The 15,253-nt window shown below is 61.0% G+C and overlaps 2 protein-coding genes across 6 annotated transcripts; both read right to left on the bottom strand.

The window, feature by feature from the left end:
• Nucleotides 1-991: 991 nt before the first annotated feature.
• On the bottom strand, nucleotides 992-6,969 carry RIN1 (Ras and Rab interactor 1). Its single transcript, XM_028117849.2, has 10 exons — nucleotides 6,809-6,969; nucleotides 6,489-6,669; nucleotides 6,266-6,380; nucleotides 6,094-6,166; nucleotides 5,856-5,947; nucleotides 4,996-5,733; nucleotides 4,474-4,779; nucleotides 4,056-4,187; nucleotides 3,760-3,911; nucleotides 992-2,831 (listed from the first exon to the last, which is right to left on the bottom strand). Exons 1-10 carry the CDS (start codon nucleotides 6,892-6,894, stop codon nucleotides 2,358-2,360), a joined length of 2,349 nt encoding a protein of 782 aa, XP_027973650.2. The 5' UTR covers nucleotides 6,895-6,969; the 3' UTR covers nucleotides 992-2,357.
• Nucleotides 6,970-7,929: 960 nt separating this feature from the next.
• On the bottom strand, nucleotides 7,930-15,164 carry BRMS1 (BRMS1 transcriptional repressor and anoikis regulator). Of its 5 annotated transcripts, none has more exons than XM_088017628.1 (10): nucleotides 15,055-15,164; nucleotides 12,323-12,468; nucleotides 12,159-12,249; nucleotides 11,868-11,995; nucleotides 11,593-11,672; nucleotides 11,405-11,501; nucleotides 10,739-10,831; nucleotides 9,540-9,604; nucleotides 8,837-8,876; nucleotides 7,930-8,473 (listed from the first exon to the last, which is right to left on the bottom strand). In XM_088017628.1, exons 2-10 carry the CDS (start codon nucleotides 12,459-12,461, stop codon nucleotides 8,466-8,468), a joined length of 741 nt encoding a protein of 246 aa, XP_087873754.1. In that variant the 5' UTR covers nucleotides 12,462-12,468; nucleotides 15,055-15,164; the 3' UTR covers nucleotides 7,930-8,465. The 5 variants fall into 5 exon arrangements, with proteins under 5 accessions (XP_087873754.1, XP_087873755.1, XP_087873756.1 ...); XM_088017629.1 differs by lacking the exon at nucleotides 15,055-15,164 and adding an exon at nucleotides 14,916-15,048; XM_088017630.1 differs by lacking the exon at nucleotides 15,055-15,164 and adding an exon at nucleotides 14,789-14,898.
• Nucleotides 15,165-15,253: the final 89 nt, after the last annotated feature.

The following is a 15,253-nucleotide window of genomic DNA, read 5'->3' as shown; positions in this document are numbered from 1 at the left end:
CACACCATAAACTCACACAGGGAGCTGTGGCGCCTCTAGGGGTGAGGGGCAACAGGGAGCAACATTTCCAAGCGAGGAAGGGACCTCGCTGCTGCTTGCGAGCCAAACGCCGGCCTTCCAGCCCTGCTCGTCAGCCCTGCGTGCTGGGCAAGGTGCGGCACCTCTCGCGTGACTTCCTCTTCCAGAAGGCCAAAGGTGGGAGGCAGCGTGAGGGAGGGGCAGCGCCGAATCCCGACGCATGCACAGGGCGCGCTGTTCTTGCCAGATTACGCCTGTTTCCCTCTCGCTGGGGCTGGGACTGCTTGGTCCTTGGTCCGTTCGGACACAGTCGATAATTCCTGAGAGGATGAGTAAATGAGCGCTTCTGTTTTGGAGGATGGCAGAATCCCGAAGCTCCACAGAACCCGGTGACCAAGCTCCTTGCCCTGTACTAAGCCACTTTCCCTGGGCAAGCCTGTTTGCTCATCTGTAAAATGGGGATGAGATCAGACTTAGATGGGCCTATCATTGCCTGCCCTGCTCGGAGTCCCCACCCCCGGATGGTGACCCTCAATCCTGCTGAGTTACCTGGCCTTGGCCCCTGACCAAGCACAATGTCTTGAGAAGAAAAACCAAAAGGCTCAGTAGCAGGCAGGGCCCAGCAGTGCTCTGAGAAGCCACTGCTGGGGGGGGGGGGGGGATGCTAAATTCCCAGAGCCTGGAACTGGGACTGAGCACAGCAAGGGGTTAGGAGAGGCTTGCAGAGGCCCCCAGGAAGGGGCTCAAAAGCCTCTGCCTGTCCCGGTTCCCGTGAGACCAGCTCCACATCCGGGGTTCTCTGAGCACCCCTGGCAACCGTTCTAGGTTTTCCTCTGGAACTGAACTGGAGACATCCTGTGTTTGGTTCCCAGAACCCAGGCCCCCACTTAACCTCCCAGCTCCCCACCTCACTGCCCTTCACTCTTATTTATCAAACTCCAATCAGGGGACAGCATTTATTGAGTGCCTATGCAGTGCCCAGTGCTGGGCAAGGCCCTGGGGGGTGGGGGTGGGATAGGGAGGAAAGACATACAGAAGGGGAGACTGCCTACCAGCAAGAAGCGTGGAGCTGGGGGTGGAAGTGGGGAGGTCAGAGCTGCTGGTGGTCCTAGAGAAACATTTGGGAGCCCTGCCCCCAAATTTGGTGGTATCTGTCTCTGGACTGTCAGAAATCCCAATGTCCAGGATTTCTACCTTCCAGTTGTCATGTCTGTCTCACATGTGGGCTGATGTCCCTTTGTGCTCAGCACCTGAGGGAGTGCCCCAGAGACTGGCTGGGGTCCTCCTTCCATCAGGGAACAGTTCCTTCCCAGGGAGTGATACCCCCGGAGTTTGCTTCACCCAGGTCCCCGACTCCAAGGGAGCTGAGGGCCAGGGCCGGCGGTGCTGGCCCCTGCACTGACCCCAGGTTGCCCGGCGGCTGCAAGAGCACGGGGCCTCTGACCATCTGCCTCAGGGCCGACCTGCAGACGCCCACGCCCCTCGGAATTACCCACTGGCCACTTCCTGGGCCACGCGCACCCCCTTGTGGTCATTATTGGCATTTTCTTCGCTCCATTGGATCCCCGCTCTAGGCCCTGCCTTGGGGCTGAAGGGCCCTTAGGGTTAATCTATCGGTGGTTTAGAATAAAGGGCGCTTAGTTGGAGCCTGACACCTGGTTTGGACGGGGAACCTGTAATGGCCGGCTGTGCGATTGATATCTTAGGAGTCACTTTCCCAAACCTCGGTGTGTAATAAGCCATGCCCAGCCTGCCGAGAAGCTCTTGTGAGGTCCAGAAGACTTCAGTGCAGAGAAACCAGGGGACTTGTGGGAGAAGGCAGGGCAGAACTGCACCCTCTCTTTCCAGAACACTGAAGTCTGGAGCTGCCAGTCCTCCAGCTGGGCTACGGCTGGCCTGGGCTCTGAGTCGTTGTTGGCTCCCTGAATCCACCCGACACCCAGGAGCAGGTGAAGCCTTTCAGAGCCTTGAAGACCCCAGCCGGGAGGGGCTGCCAGAGGCTGGGCTCCTGTTGGGGTTGCTGGGCGTGCTGGGCACACTCAGCACTGAAGGCTGGCTGGCCTCTAGCAGGGAGGGAAGGGAGAGAGGCAGAGGGCCTGAGCCCATGGTTGGGGTCCCTCAAACCCCCTCAACTTGATTCCAGTGTTCCAGATGCAGCCAGGCCAGGCACCACCCCAGCAGGTGTGATCACAAGAGCTAAGTGTCAGACGGAGGTGATGGCAGACGCAGGAGTGGCCTGGGGTGGGGAAGCCTGCGAGGGGTGGGGCTGACAGCTCTGAAAGGCCTTCCCAGCAGGCTCAGAGTTTTCTGTCCCAAATGACCCTTCTGACCACTTCCTGCTACTCCTCTGCTGCCCGGCTTCCCTCAGCCTCTGGCCCCCCTGGCTGAGCGGGTGCCCCCCTGGCCCTCTCCGCAATGGTCTCAGACTCTCCCCTGCTGTCCCCAGGACCAGCTTTGACCTCGATGTCCCCATCTCCCCCGCACCCCTTCTCCTCCTCCCTGCCCCCTGCCTCTAGCTCCCCGCTGCTGTCCTCTGGTGAGGCCACAGGTGAGGCCCCCTGGGTCTCAGGCCGCTCCGCCCTGCGATAGACAAGGTAGCCAGTTGCAGGGAGCCTGTGGACCAGGGCTCCAAGGGGCAGGCGGTGGTAGCCCTGCTCCTTGTACAGGAAGAGGCCAAATGTGTCAGGCTGAGTCACTCGGAATTTGGTGGCACAGAGCTGGTTCAGGGTGGCAATCGAGGCCCCTGGGGGCACAGCCAGGGTCTTGGAGGTGCAGCCACTGCTGGGGTCCTGGTAGGCTACTCGGAGGAGGTGCTGTGTAGGAGGAGAAGCAAAGCAAGAGCTCAATCCTGCCTGGTCTGTATCTGGCTGCAAAGCTTGAAGTCCCAGGGTAGGCTTTGCAGGGACAGGGTGCAGTGGTATAAATCCAGGGGTACAGCCAAGAGACGAAAGCTTTTTGGACAAGTGGAGCTGCAAGTGGGGCTCTGAGGAAAGGAGAGGTCTGCCTTGGCTAGTGAGTCAGAGCTGCAGGCTGGCAGGAAGGGTGGCCCCAGCAGCTCTCTGGAGCCCGACAACCCTCCTCGGAACCTTCCCCCGTGCCCTAAGCACTTGTCCTGCATTCACTCATTTCATCCACACATTGACCCCAGGAGATAAGTCCTGTTGCCTCATTTTATAGATGAGGACATCGAGGCACAAAGAGGTTACGTGACTTGCCCAAGCTCCTGGAAATAGAAAGTAGCAGAGCCAGCATTTAAAGCCAGCATCTGGCTACAGGGTCTAAACTCTTAACCAAGGCTAGGAAGGGTCCCCTGACTGGATGGAGAGGAGGGTGAGGGGAGCACAGGCTGGGAGCCTCACTCCAGGGGAGGGCAGAGCCCCAGTTGGGGGCCAGAAGCCAGGATTTGGGGCTGGAGCTTGCCACCCATGTCCCTTTCCCCCTCCATGTCATGTCTCCGTTTCCTCATCTGTAAAATGGGATAATAATGGTCCTAATTCCGAGTTTCTATCAAGCTGCAGGGCTGAGCCCCTAGAGCACATGGATCTCTCTCGAGAAAAGCTAGACTTGGACGTCCACACAGGGTGCTGCTTCTGTGACAGGGTGATGTAGGACTAGCCTCTCCCCTGCCAGGTCTCACTAGGAAAAGGAGGGGACTATGCAGGATGGTGCCAGAACCCCGCCACCCCCACCGCGCCCCAGGGGTTGGGCGGTTCAGGGTGGCTGGCGTGGAGGCCCTGTTACCTGGGAGCTGTGGGTGGCAGGCAGGCGGCGCTGCTCCCAGAGGCTGAGGGAGCGCTGTAGTTCCTGTGAGGGGCTCAGGGGGAGGGCGTGGGCCTGGTCTAGGCCACTCAGCAGGGCCAGACTGGCCGAGAGGCTGGTCAGGTAGTAACCGCCTGGGACACAAGGGGAAGAATGCAGCTCAGGCTGGGGGTAGGGGACACTTGGCCACCCTCCCACCACTTCCTGGGGGCCATGCAGCCCCTAAGCACCCCAGTCCCACACAGACAGGGAGGTGGCACGTGGAGGAGCTCCCTCACCCTCTCCCGTGAGCAGGCTGGGCTCCAGCAGCTCCGACATGTACTCAGCCTCCAGCAGCAGCTCGGGAAGGTCGCACTGGGCCAGGACAAGGCTTAGCAGTGGGAGGAACTCATCTGCCCCTGCGCCCTCCCCTGGGGGGTGGTAGAGGAGGAAACTTCAGACTCCTCTGGGGCTCCAGGGTCGGGTGTCCACTCCGTGTCTCAGACAGTGACCCTCCCTTCCACCTGCTGGGCCTGGAGTGATGTGGTCTCTATGGCAACCACAGACAGGGGCTGGGGAGAGGATGCTCTAGTCTCTGGGCCTCGGTTGCACCATCTCTGAGATGGGAGTGTTGGACCCATCCCCCTCCTGCTGTGCCATTCTGGAATCTCTGGGGGGCCTGCCTCTGACTGGGCAGGGGGACAGGAGGGGGCGTACCTGCGTGGGTCCTCAGGGCTGTGTAGAGCAGCTTGCAAGCCTGCAGGAGCCGCTTGACCTGGGCGCTGGGAGAGTAGGCCCGGAGCAGCTGCAGCAGCTTCTGGCGCACCTGCTCCATCTCCACCGGGGAGGGCAGGCTCACGTGGGACCCGAAGGCTCCAGGGCCCTGGGCCCGGGCCAGGCGGAGGCCTTCGGCCAGGCGGCCCAGGGAGCCATTGGTGGAAAGCCGGCGCCGCAGGCGGGCCGCCAGGATGGGCCGGAGAGGCTTGAGCACGGAGCGATGCAGCGACTTCTCCAAGATGTGTTCTGCAGAGGAGAGGTGGGCAGGGTCAGGGGAACCTGGGGCGCGAATAGGGGCCCCCGGGACGGGGGTGTAGTCAGGGAGAGAGAGGGACGAAGAGGAGGAGGAATCTCGGTGAGGCGGGAGAAGAGGGGGAGAGAGGCGGGGAACGGGAAGAGCTGGAGTTAACAGGGGAGGGGAGAGGCGAGCTGAGCCTGTGGAGCCCAGGCCTGGGGTCTCACCCAGTCTCTCGGGCGGCAGCAGCTTCTCAGGGCCCAGCTCTGCACTCAGCATGGCCCGGGCCCGGCTCAGCGCCTCTCGGACCCCCTGCAGCTCCCGGGGCTCAGGGCCAGCCCGCACCTGGGTCAGTAGGTCCTGCACCAGCTGGCCCACGGCTGTGTGTCGGTCCTGTGTCAGCGCCGCGGCTGCCCGGCCCACCTTCCGCTCGGGCGCCAGCAGGGAGCAGAAGGCAGCGCTCATGGACCGAAGCAGGGGCCGCCGGCGGCCCAGGCAGGGGGAGGTCGCTGGGCTTCCCCGGGACCCCGGCACCCCCTCCTCTTCCGAGCTGCTGGGGGAGCCGCAGTCTACCTCCTGGAGGGAGGGCAGCGGGGGGAGGCTGGGCCTGGCGCCCCCTGGCACACGGTACCCCACTGAGCTCTCCCTTCGCAGAAGCTGGCGAGGGGGCAAGCTTTCTGTCTGGTTGGGGGCTGCAGCTGGCAGCACGGGGACTGGGGGAGGTGGCACGGCAGGTGGTGACAGAGGACTGGAGGTCTCCGTGGACACACGCACTTTGAAGCTCCTCTTGAATTTCTCCCGCTTGGTGGGGCCCAGGTCCCCGGGGAAGAGGGGATTGAAGAAGCACAGGGCGGCTCCTGTGCCCTGGTCCAGCTCTTGCGGGGACCGGGGCTTCAGCCGGGGCAGCAGTTGGCCTTCAGACGGGCCCAGCTGAGCCTTGGTGTTGAGGGAGGAGCTCCAGAACTCTAGGGAAACCAATTGGGGCCTCAGGGAGGTTTGGGGAGGGTGCCATGTGCCCGCGTGCCTTCCCTTTCCTTCTTGGCCTCAGCTTGTCCATCTGTGCAATGGGTAGCAGAAGAGCCCTTACCAATGCCCAGATGGGAGATGGCTTCGAGTTCCTTGTGGGTGGCTGCCTGGCAGATGGCTCTGGGGAGCTGGAGTGGGAGGAGAAGGATGTCCCTGAGGCCAGAGAGGGAAACAGAAAGCCAGGGGTGTGAGGGATGCTCAGGGCTCTGGGGGCTGACAGGACCTGCAGGGGTTGGGAGGACACACTGTCCCAGGGAGCTGGGACCAACGGACACCAGCCACCCTGTGGCCAGGCTCACCGGGTATGGCAGTAGGCGCAGATGAGCTGGATCAGGTCTGGGAACATGAGCTCTGAGCCCTCCAAGGAGACACCTGAGGGATGAGAAGTGCGGTCGTTCTCTGGGAAACACCCCTGCGCCTGGCCCTGACGGCTTCCAGCCCCTCCCCCCCAACCGGGCCAGTCCCGCTCACCCCCAGGGCTCTCCTGGATGTAGTGGCTGGAGACAAAGGAGGGGCCGCTGGCCTCGGGCAGCCGCACGCACAGGGCTTGGCACCGGCGAGTGTTAGATTTCCGCACCAGGAACGTCTGCAAAGGACAGGGGTCGGAGGCTCGGCACCTCCGTGTCCGGCCTCTCTCCCTCTCTCCCCCCACCGCCCCCCGCCGGCCAGTGCCGGGGTCAGGGGCACGACTCACCCCCGGGGGCTCAGTCCTCAGCACGTGCAGTGCGGCCGCGGCGTTGGCCCGCAGCTGCAGCCACACGGGCCGCGTGAGCAGCAAGCGCTCCCGCAGGCTCACGGTGCGCCCAGGCCGCTGGGGCCCGCCCGCCTGCCGCCCACTGGCCCCGGGCACGTCGTACGGCGGGTCCTCGGCTGGCCTGCGGGCGGGCGGCCGACTTGAGCAAGGGATCAGGGGGTGGGACCCTTCCTTCACCCTCTCCCCCTCCTCTGCCCTGGGACGGACCCTGCTCTGCCACCTCTCCCGCCCCACCAGGCTGCCCTTCCAACTTCACTAACTTTCCTCTCTCCGGGCGCCCAGGTGCGGAGTTGGACAGGCTGGGGGCTCCGAGAGGTCCAGCTCCCGGCTCCCCAGGGGTTTCCATGGCTGGGAGCTCCTTTGGTTTCTCCCGGTTTCTCCCAGGACTCAGGAAGGGAATCCAGCCCCCGAGGCAAGAGCGCTCACATTCCCGGCGGTGAGTAACACTTCCTGAGGGCGGTTCGCCCTGTCACGCCCCACCAGTTAACTCTTGTGTGTCCACTCAGCCCGGGCCGAGCCCGCTTCCTCTCTGTCCTGGGCCCAGCGTCAGGGGGCAGGGGTTCTGTCCGTGCAAGCGCCCCTCCGAGAGCCCCAGCTGTGGGGCCGCCACCTCCACACGGTGCATCCCGGAGCCTTACCGGCCTCCTCAAACCACACAAGCAGGCGGGAAGGGGTTAAGCAGGGCCCATCTGGGTCCCCCAGGCCCCAGTTTGGCCCTCGGGGTACCTTTAAGTCTGCGGTCAATGGCTCATCTGTGCGTGGCCCTGGGGTCAGCCCGGTGGGAGAGCACCCCCTACTGGTCACAGATGACTCAGTCCTGAGCCTAACTTGGGTTTTGGGATTTCAGGTTGCCATGGAGAAAGGATGCTGTTGTCTCCATGGAAACTAACCCCTTTGCTTAACTGAGGTTCTGGGGGTGGTTCCAACACGCGGCGCTAAACGGGGCGGGGGGGGGGGTTGGTTGTGAGGTCGTCAGCACACGGGGTGCTGCCAGCTGCCTCCTACGCATGCAGGCCCTGCCAGTCTGCCTTACCAATCCGCCAAGGGACTGGGGCAGGTGCAGACGTGACCCAGTCTCCCAGCCTGGAGCACACAGCTGCCTTCCCCACCCCAGGACACATGGTCTGCCTGTGCCACGTGTTGCTTCGGACTTGGCTCAGGAGCGCTTGGTCAGCCAGGGCTCACTCCCCCACCTCTGGGAGGTGTGGTGGGCGAGTCCCCCCTGCCCCTCCCGATACCCCAACTCAGAGTAGGTTGGCTCCTGCCGGGTAGTGAGGGGAGGTACCAGGGACTCCAGGAGAGCCTGCCTGACTCAGGCACTCCCCGTGGGAGCCCTGATTCTCTTGCAAGGTAAATCAGACACACACAGGTCACACCGGAGTCCCAGGAGAGATTTTAATTCCAGTCCCTGCAATCTGGGAGACACCAAGAACCTCCTTCAGAAGACCCGGGGAGCCTGCCTTCTCACCTCCAACAACAGCCAGGAGAGACAGGCCCCCAAAATATAATGTCTGGCTCAGAGTTCCCACAGAGTGGGGCCCAGCTCACTGGCTCAGCAACTGGTACACGGTCAGCAGGAAGGATGTTGCTTTGGCTTAAGACGAGCCACATCTTCTTTGTCTAGGAGGGCACCAAGGAGGCTGCCCTTTGGGAGGGGGAGGTGGTGCGCTCACTGGGGACGGAGGAGACAGTCTTGCCTGGCTAGGGCAGCTCTGGGCCACAGCTGTGCAGGCCCCCGAGGAGGGCAGAGGGGTCCGGACCAGCAATGGCTGGAGGGGAAGGTCCAGCAGCAGCACCGGGGAGCTGGCTGGACAGACCCCGAGGGGCTTGTCAGTCTGCCTTCCCACAGCAGGAAAATGCGAATCCTGGCTTTGCTGACAGCTGCCCCGAGGGGCCCCTTGGCTCTGAACAGCACGGTCATGGTCCTAAGGAAGAAGCACTGCAGGTGAAAAGCTGAACCCGGAGGGGAACACCACTGCCTATGGGGGGCTGAGAGGAACAGCCTGAGGCTGGCCCAGGGCAGCTCTACGGCCTGCACCCATGGGCCCGGCATTCCAGCCCTCCCTGACCAGTCCCAGGTGTGGGGAGCTTCATCCCCCAGCCCCATCGACCTAGAGCTTCCCTACCCCACCCCGGTGGATCCCGCTCCCCAAACCGATCTGCTCCCCAAACCGTTCTAACTGGGGCCACTGATCTGACATAACCACTGCCTCTTTCTGGGCTCTTTTCCAGGACTCTGGACTGGGGGAGGGGGTGGCAGGAGGCAGAACAACTCCTGTGGTTCTTACCATCTGCTTTTCTCTTCTGAGGGGACACAGCTGCCCTGGCCTGGGTGGGTAAGAAGAAAAGCCCCCCTTGAGAGCCTGCCTCCAGCTTGGCAAGTACCCTCCTCCACATCAGTTTCTCTGGGGTGGGGGCGCTGCTGGGTCAGTGCAGCATGGAGACGCGGGGCGGGGGGGGGCATAAGACCCTTTCTAAGCAAAGCTCTGATGTGGTCCCCTGACAGACACCAGGCCAGTCCAGCCCAGAACAGCTGCCTTCCCTCCCTCCCATCCTATCAAAACCTGCCCTGGAAGGAGGAAGGGGCTGACACAGATTAAAAGGACCCTCCTGCAGGGAAGCCTCAGGCCAGCGCCTAGGTGGCTCAGTAGGTTAAGCATCTGACTCTTGATTTCTGCTCAGGTCAAGATCTCAGGGTCATGAGATCGAGCCCCACATCAGGCTCTGTGCTAGGAGTGACCCCTACTTGGGATTCTCTCTCTCCCTCTGCACCCGCTCCCCCCTGCACCACTTGCACATGCAAACACATTCTCCTCCTCTCTCTCTAAAAAAAGGGCAATGCCAGGGAACCCTGGGCTAAAGGCAGAAGGTGCTGAGGGCTTAGCAGAGCTCCCAGGCCCTCAGGAAGCCCAGGCGTGGTGAGCCCGCAGAGACCAAAGCTGGGGTCAGGGATGGGGACCTGCATGAGGGAAACAGGGGCCCTGGCCCCACCTTTTTGATAGCCGTCCAGTCCTCCAGGATGTCGATCTCCTGCAGCATGTACACGATGTAAGGACCTGCAATGGGGGTCAAGGAAACAGGAAGCCCAGTGGAGGGGACAGGTGTCACAGTGGGGAGGGGGCTGAGGACCCAGGTTAGAGCTCAGGTTCTGTCTCCTCCCTCTTGGCTCCCAGGTTCTCGGGGCAGGGCCTGTGGCCTCTTCACGAGTCTGGGAGGAGGGGGTACTGAGCCTCACCCCTACCTCCCCTCGGCTCCCCCTCCCCCCCCCTCCAGTGTAAAGGTCAGGAGTTGAAAACCCAGCCCACCCACTCAGGGACCTTGCTCCCTCTACTCCCTGTCCCCTTCCGTCCCTTCATCTGGCCCCTTCTACACACAGATTTCAGTCTCTTCCATTCTGGAGACAACCCTCCTTTGGTCTCCCACTCCCCTCCGGGGACCATCTGCTCTGTCCTCCTGGGCTCTGTACCTGATGTCTCCATGCCCTTGCCTCCCATTCACCCCTCAAGTCCTCGCTGCCCAGACATCTCCCTCCCTGCCTGACCCGACTGCCATCACTAGGTGGCCCGTGTCCTGAGCGTCTGATGGCCGCAGAGTACCCGGGGGGTGGAGGGCGTGCGGATTCCATTCCAGTCTGTGCTGGGCGCTGCCAGGAGGGATGAGGGCTCAGAAGGCCCTGAGCTGAAGGGGCTCACGCCTAAGGTGGGGCAGGGGGCAACTACAGTATGGGATATGGGTGCCCCAGTTTAGGCCACAGGGGTGCAGAGTAGAGAGAAGGCATTGCCACTGGGGAGAAACCAGGAGAGGCTTCACAGAGGACGTAACATGTGAGACAAGCCCTGACCAGGCAGAGATAGGCAGCAAAGCTTTCCAAGAAGAGGGTGGAAAGTGAGAGCAGGCGGAGGAGAGGGTGGTGGTGGGAAAGTCTGGGACCTGTCGGGGATGTTGTGGGAAAACCAGAAGAGCCTCGAAGAAGACTTCACTCAGCAAGTTAGGGGGAGTCACTGAGTGGACACTTCTATTTCTCTATGGTCCACACGGCCCAGCAGAGACCCAGGGCCTCACAGAAAATTCCCGACAGTTGGATTTGCCTATGTGTCTAGCGTGACTCCGCCTTCCAAGTCCCTCTCCACCCCCGCCTCCCTTAACCCTGACATCCTGCCCGGTTCGGGCTGCCCTGGGTGGAAGGATACCAGAAACGAGAGGGGCCTTCTTCCTCTTGCTGGCTGGCAGGGAGTCCCAGGTCTTTGCGCTGCTTCTGGCGTGCAGTTTGTCATCCCACCACTCTGTGTCCCCAGAGCCAGAGTCAGGATCAAGGTGCTGGCCCTCCCAGGACAGCCCGCCCTTGCAGCTGTGTCCCTCACAGGAGCCAGGCCAGCCCTTCCCCCTCCTCTCCCTCCCAGGGCAGTGGAGAGCACCCGGGGGCCGGGGGCGTGGAAGCTGAGGTCAGGGCCGGATGGCATGGTTGTGCGAGCCTGCGGGAGGGGTCCTTGTACTTTTGTCAGCCCGGTTTCTTCATCTGTTTAGTGACCAGTGGGCCAATGACCATTCCGGCCTCCCTAGGACCCCTTATGAACACAGGCGCTGCGGACATGGAGGGGACTGTGGCTGTTGTAGGTGTGGGGGTGTGAGAATGGCACCTCCTGTTCTGGAAAGAGAGCAGGGGCCGAGGAGGGCAGGGGGACCCATTCTTGCTGAGCCTCCACTCTGCACCAGGCCCTGGGCTGGGTCCTTTCTGTGCCTGGTTCTGTTTGGGCCCCACAGTGACCCCATGAAGCAGGCTCCCCGACATGCTCCCAGGGCAGGCAGAGCAGCAGACGGGATGCACAAGGACAGAGCAGCACCTAGGGCAGCCTCACCAGAGCTGATGTCCAGGCTCTGGCGGTCCTCCTCCAGCCTCTGGATCCGCTCCTGCAGCTCCCCCTGCAGGGTGTCGTAGAGCAGCAGCTTCTCACTCTGGAAGGGGCGGAGCCACTCAGCGGGGCGGCGGGGACAAGCCACTTCCGCGGACCGCGCCCCTCCCGCCCCAGCACCCAGTCACATTCACCTCCAGGTGCTGTTTGGCTCCCTGCAGCTCACACTCGTACTTGTTCCGGATCACGTCCAGACAGAAGCCCTTGTAGATTCCTACAGTGACGGGGGGGAGGAGGGGAGATGGGAAGCCCTGCTTGGCTAGGGACCCGGGTGTCCCAAAGGGGGAGCCAGGAGCAGGGCCGGTCAGGGGAGGGATGAGAAAAGCAGGGAGCAGAGAGCCAGGGGCTCTGGCAGACGAAGAGGTAGGTGGCCTGGGGGCTGCCCCAGAGCACAGGACAGCCCACAGACCTGCCACCTGAATGCGGATCTTGAGGCTCCGCTGCAGCCCACCCAGAGGCTCTGTGTACTCAGGTGCTCTCTCGGCCCCCACTTCCTCCAGCCGCACCCTCAGCTGACTCAGCCGTTCCCTGAACAACCTGGGAGGGAAAAGGCGTGTGTCTGTCAAACACGTGGCCGAGCGCCCGGCGCTCCCCAGCCAGGCCCGCGCAGCAGGCCCTTGGCCACCCCTGCCCCGCGCCAGGCCGGCCGCCTCCTCACCCCGGGTGCCGGGAGACCCAGCCCTGGACGCCCCACGCTCACTTCTCCTTTAGCTCCGAGAACTGCTTCTCCAGGTCCAGCATCTCGTTGACGCACTCGCTGCGACGCCGCTCGTAGTCCTCCTCATCCATCTCTGGGACAAGACGCCAGTCAGCGCTGGCTGCGGAGGAGCGGCCGGGCACCGCGTGCGCGCGTCGGGGGCTCACCTGAGCTCTCCTCCTCTGACTCAGTCTGGCTGCCGCTCCGCTCCTCCTCACTCTCTTCCTCCTCCCCATTCATCTCGGCAGCCGAATCGCCCTCTGCTTCCATCTCTTCTGTGTCTTTGCTCGGAGGCTGGACGGGCATCTGGGCTCTGGGAGAAGGAGGGGAACCATCACTTATCATTGTCCTCAGTTCCGAGCAGGAAAGTGGCCATGCGGGGAGTCAAACCAGGCCCTGTCTGCGCATCTCCCAGGGGCCGGAAGTGCTCCCGTCCTGGGACATCGCTGGTGATCCCCATCGGGGGAATGCTGGCCAAGGTGATGGTCGGTAAGATGGGAAACAGCAAGGATGGGCTCCCCCACTGCCTCTGGGACTGCGCCCACACTTGTGAATGGGGCATTTAAGGCCCTGCGCGGACTGAAGTACTGGGCCGGTGGCTTCACCCCACCATCTAACAGTCAGTCCTTAAGTACTGTTCTCTCCATTCCTTCCTTCTCTCCACCCCTCCTGTTGATCCTTCCACCTGGAAGGCCCTCCACTTCTCTTCCTGAGAACACTTGGCAATCCTCCCGTTGCCTCGCTGTGCTCCGGGTCAACGCCCGTGTCCTTCTGCTTTCTCTGGAGCCTCATGCTACCAGTACCCCCTTCTCCACTGTTTCTCCAACCCTCCCTCTTGACAGCTCCTGCCCGGGAAACTTCAAATGTGTTCAGGTACTGTCCCCCACTTAGAAACAGCAGAAACACAAAACCTCACCCTATTCCACTTAAGCACTCCCCATTTCCCACCTCACAGCGACACTTTTCAAAGCTCTGGCTGTTCCTATTCTTTCACCTCCCAGGTGTTCCATTCCATTTCTCTCTGATTGCCCTCGGCTGACGTGAATCATGTGGCGTTAGACGACCTCCTGGTGCCCAATGCCAGTATTCTTTAGTACTTCTCTTAGTTGACTTCTCAGCAACAATAAACACTATTAGTCATTCCTTCTTTTATTTACTCAACTAAGATTTATTGAAGACCTAATAGATGCCAGGTACCATCAGACACTACAGTAGATCCTGGGCACGATGGGGCAGACAGTCTCTGACCTCAAGGAGTTTACAGCTTCCTGGGAGAGAGAGGCAGAGAAGCAGACTGTGGTGTGAGAAGGGTTAAGAAGGGTCGGGGCGGGGGGCATATGGGAGAGGCATCTGACTGGAAACCGGAGCTTGCTCCAACAGTGAGGGCTTACAGAAAAAGATCCTTGCTACAGCAGCAGCATGGAGGGCTCAGACAGATGAGCTGAGGTGGCCAGGGAAGGAACATTCCAAGCAGAGTGAATCGCATGGGCACACACTCCAAAATGAGAGAAGGAGCAGGGGTGGGGGCACATGAGTCTAAGCCTCAGAGAGAAATCTGGGCTGCAGAGATCTGGCCATCGTCATACAGAGTTCTTCAAACCTTAGGAGAGGGCGCAACGAGCAAGGCAGTATGTGTGGAGTGACAAGAGGTCCATGATGGAACTCCCAGGGCCACCAAAGGGGCAGGTGATGAAAGCCCTGAAAAGGAGAAGGAAATTAGCAAGAGGCAGAGGAAGAGAAACTCAGTCGTGGGGAGAAAAAATTTCAGAAGGAAAGATGGTGACAGTGCCAAATGCTGCCAAGAGATCAATTAAGAGGAAGACTAAACGGTCCTCCCAACAGTTAATCTTTCCGCCTCCCGGAGGCTTCGATTTCACTGTGATGTTCTTCCAACTTCTCTGGGCACGGTTCTGCAGTCCTTTAGATCAGTGTAGACACCACTCTCTCCAAGAAGCCCTATTGTTTACATCTCCTATTTGCCCATCTTCACATCTGTCTGTCCAACCAGGCTGTAAGCCTCCCCAGGGCAGGGATGCACTTGTACCTCATTCACCCAGCACAGTACTTAACTTCACGACTGATGGATGTGCAAATACAAACTAAACAAAGAACACTTTTTCAGGCAGGCTTTTACTTCTTGGTACCTTCCAGGGTACCCCAGGACCCTGTAGTGGTTGCAAATCCAAAGTATTCTGTTAACTTTCCTTGACACAATTCGAGTTGTGTAAAATAACTGGCTCACGGCACAGCTTAGTCGCATTCCTCAAGGATTTCATAAATGATCTGAATCTGACCTGAAAACCTCAGTTCTCCAAACCAACTTCATCTTTCCCATTCTCAAGCCCGAGTTCCTGCAGTTCCCAAAATTTGCAATTCCTCTTCATTGTTAAATATATATATATATATATATATATTTTTTTTTTTTACTTTTGTCTCCAGCTGTCTCTGATTCTACTGAGTGAGCAAAATTAAATCACAACCTCCCCTCCTTACCCCGGGCGCAAAATGAGGATAACCACCGCTACTCTGAGTGTTGTAAAGATCGCAAGGCGTAAAGGATGGAAAAGGATATTGTTAAGGCGCTGTACACAAGTAATTTATATTTTTAGAAAGTCAGCATTTCGAGGGCAGACCTCTACGGAAGACCGATTCTTCTCCCTCGAGAAAGCCAATCCAGACCCCTGCGCAGCGCGACGCGCCAGGACCCTCCCGCCCCGTTCCATTCGCGTCTGCGCCGGCGCCGCGGGCGGGGGGAGTCACCGGCTCTTCGGCGGCCAACAGGGGCCCCGCGGCGCCGCACGCGTCCGGCCGGTTAAGTCTCCGCTTCGGCCCTCACTGGGCCAGCTCCGACCGACTGGCCAGAGACGCCGAACCAGGTGCCCTGAGGAGCGTTACGCACCGCGGGGAAGGGGGCCTCCGAGTTGACGTCTGAAACTCCCTGAGAGGTGCCCGCGTCTGCCGGACTCCCGGAAACGTCGCGCCAGTCCCTCTACTCCGGGAGGCGGGGCCCGCCGCACTTCCGCACACGTTATCAGGAGGCGCCCGTGGCGGAGAGCACAATTGGACAGTTGGGGCGAGGCATGCTGGGATACCGCGGG

This window comes from Eumetopias jubatus, unplaced genomic scaffold (genome assembly GCF_037043125.1).
Source record: "Eumetopias jubatus isolate StellerSeaLion01/CBP00866 unplaced genomic scaffold, mEumJub1_p1.0 scaffold_13, whole genome shotgun sequence".
In the NCBI taxonomy this organism is placed as follows: domain Eukaryota; kingdom Metazoa; phylum Chordata; class Mammalia; order Carnivora; family Otariidae; genus Eumetopias; species Eumetopias jubatus.
This window is presented reverse-complemented; position numbering and strand designations above follow the sequence as displayed.

What these genes read in the sequence shown, in the direction of transcription:
- BRMS1 (XM_028118266.2), bottom strand. Translation starts at nt 12,500, where the DNA reads ATGATAAGTGATGGTTCCCCTCCTTCTCCCAGAGCCCAGATGCCCGTC. An exon ending in GTCAGAGGAGGAGAGCTCAG is followed by an intron (nt 12,250 to 12,322) that starts GTGAGCCCCCGA and finishes GTCTTGTCCCAG; the next exon opens with AGATGGATGAGGAGGACTAC. An exon ending in TTCTCGGAGCTAAAGGAGAA is followed by an intron (nt 11,996 to 12,158) that starts GTGAGCGTGGGG and finishes TTTCCCTCCCAG; the next exon opens with GTTGTTCAGGGAACGGCTGA.
- RIN1 (XM_028117849.2), bottom strand. Translation starts at nt 6,894, where the DNA reads ATGGAAACCCCTGGGGAGCCGGGAGCTGGACCTCTCGGAGCCCCCAGC. An exon ending in CATCTCCCATCTGGGCATTG is followed by an intron (nt 5,734 to 5,855) that starts GTAAGGGCTCTT and finishes TGGTTTCCCTAG; the next exon opens with AGTTCTGGAGCTCCTCCCTC. An exon ending in CTGCCACCCACAGCTCCCAG is followed by an intron (nt 2,832 to 3,759) that starts GTAACAGGGCCT and finishes CCTCCTACACAG; the next exon opens with CACCTCCTCCGAGTAGCCTA.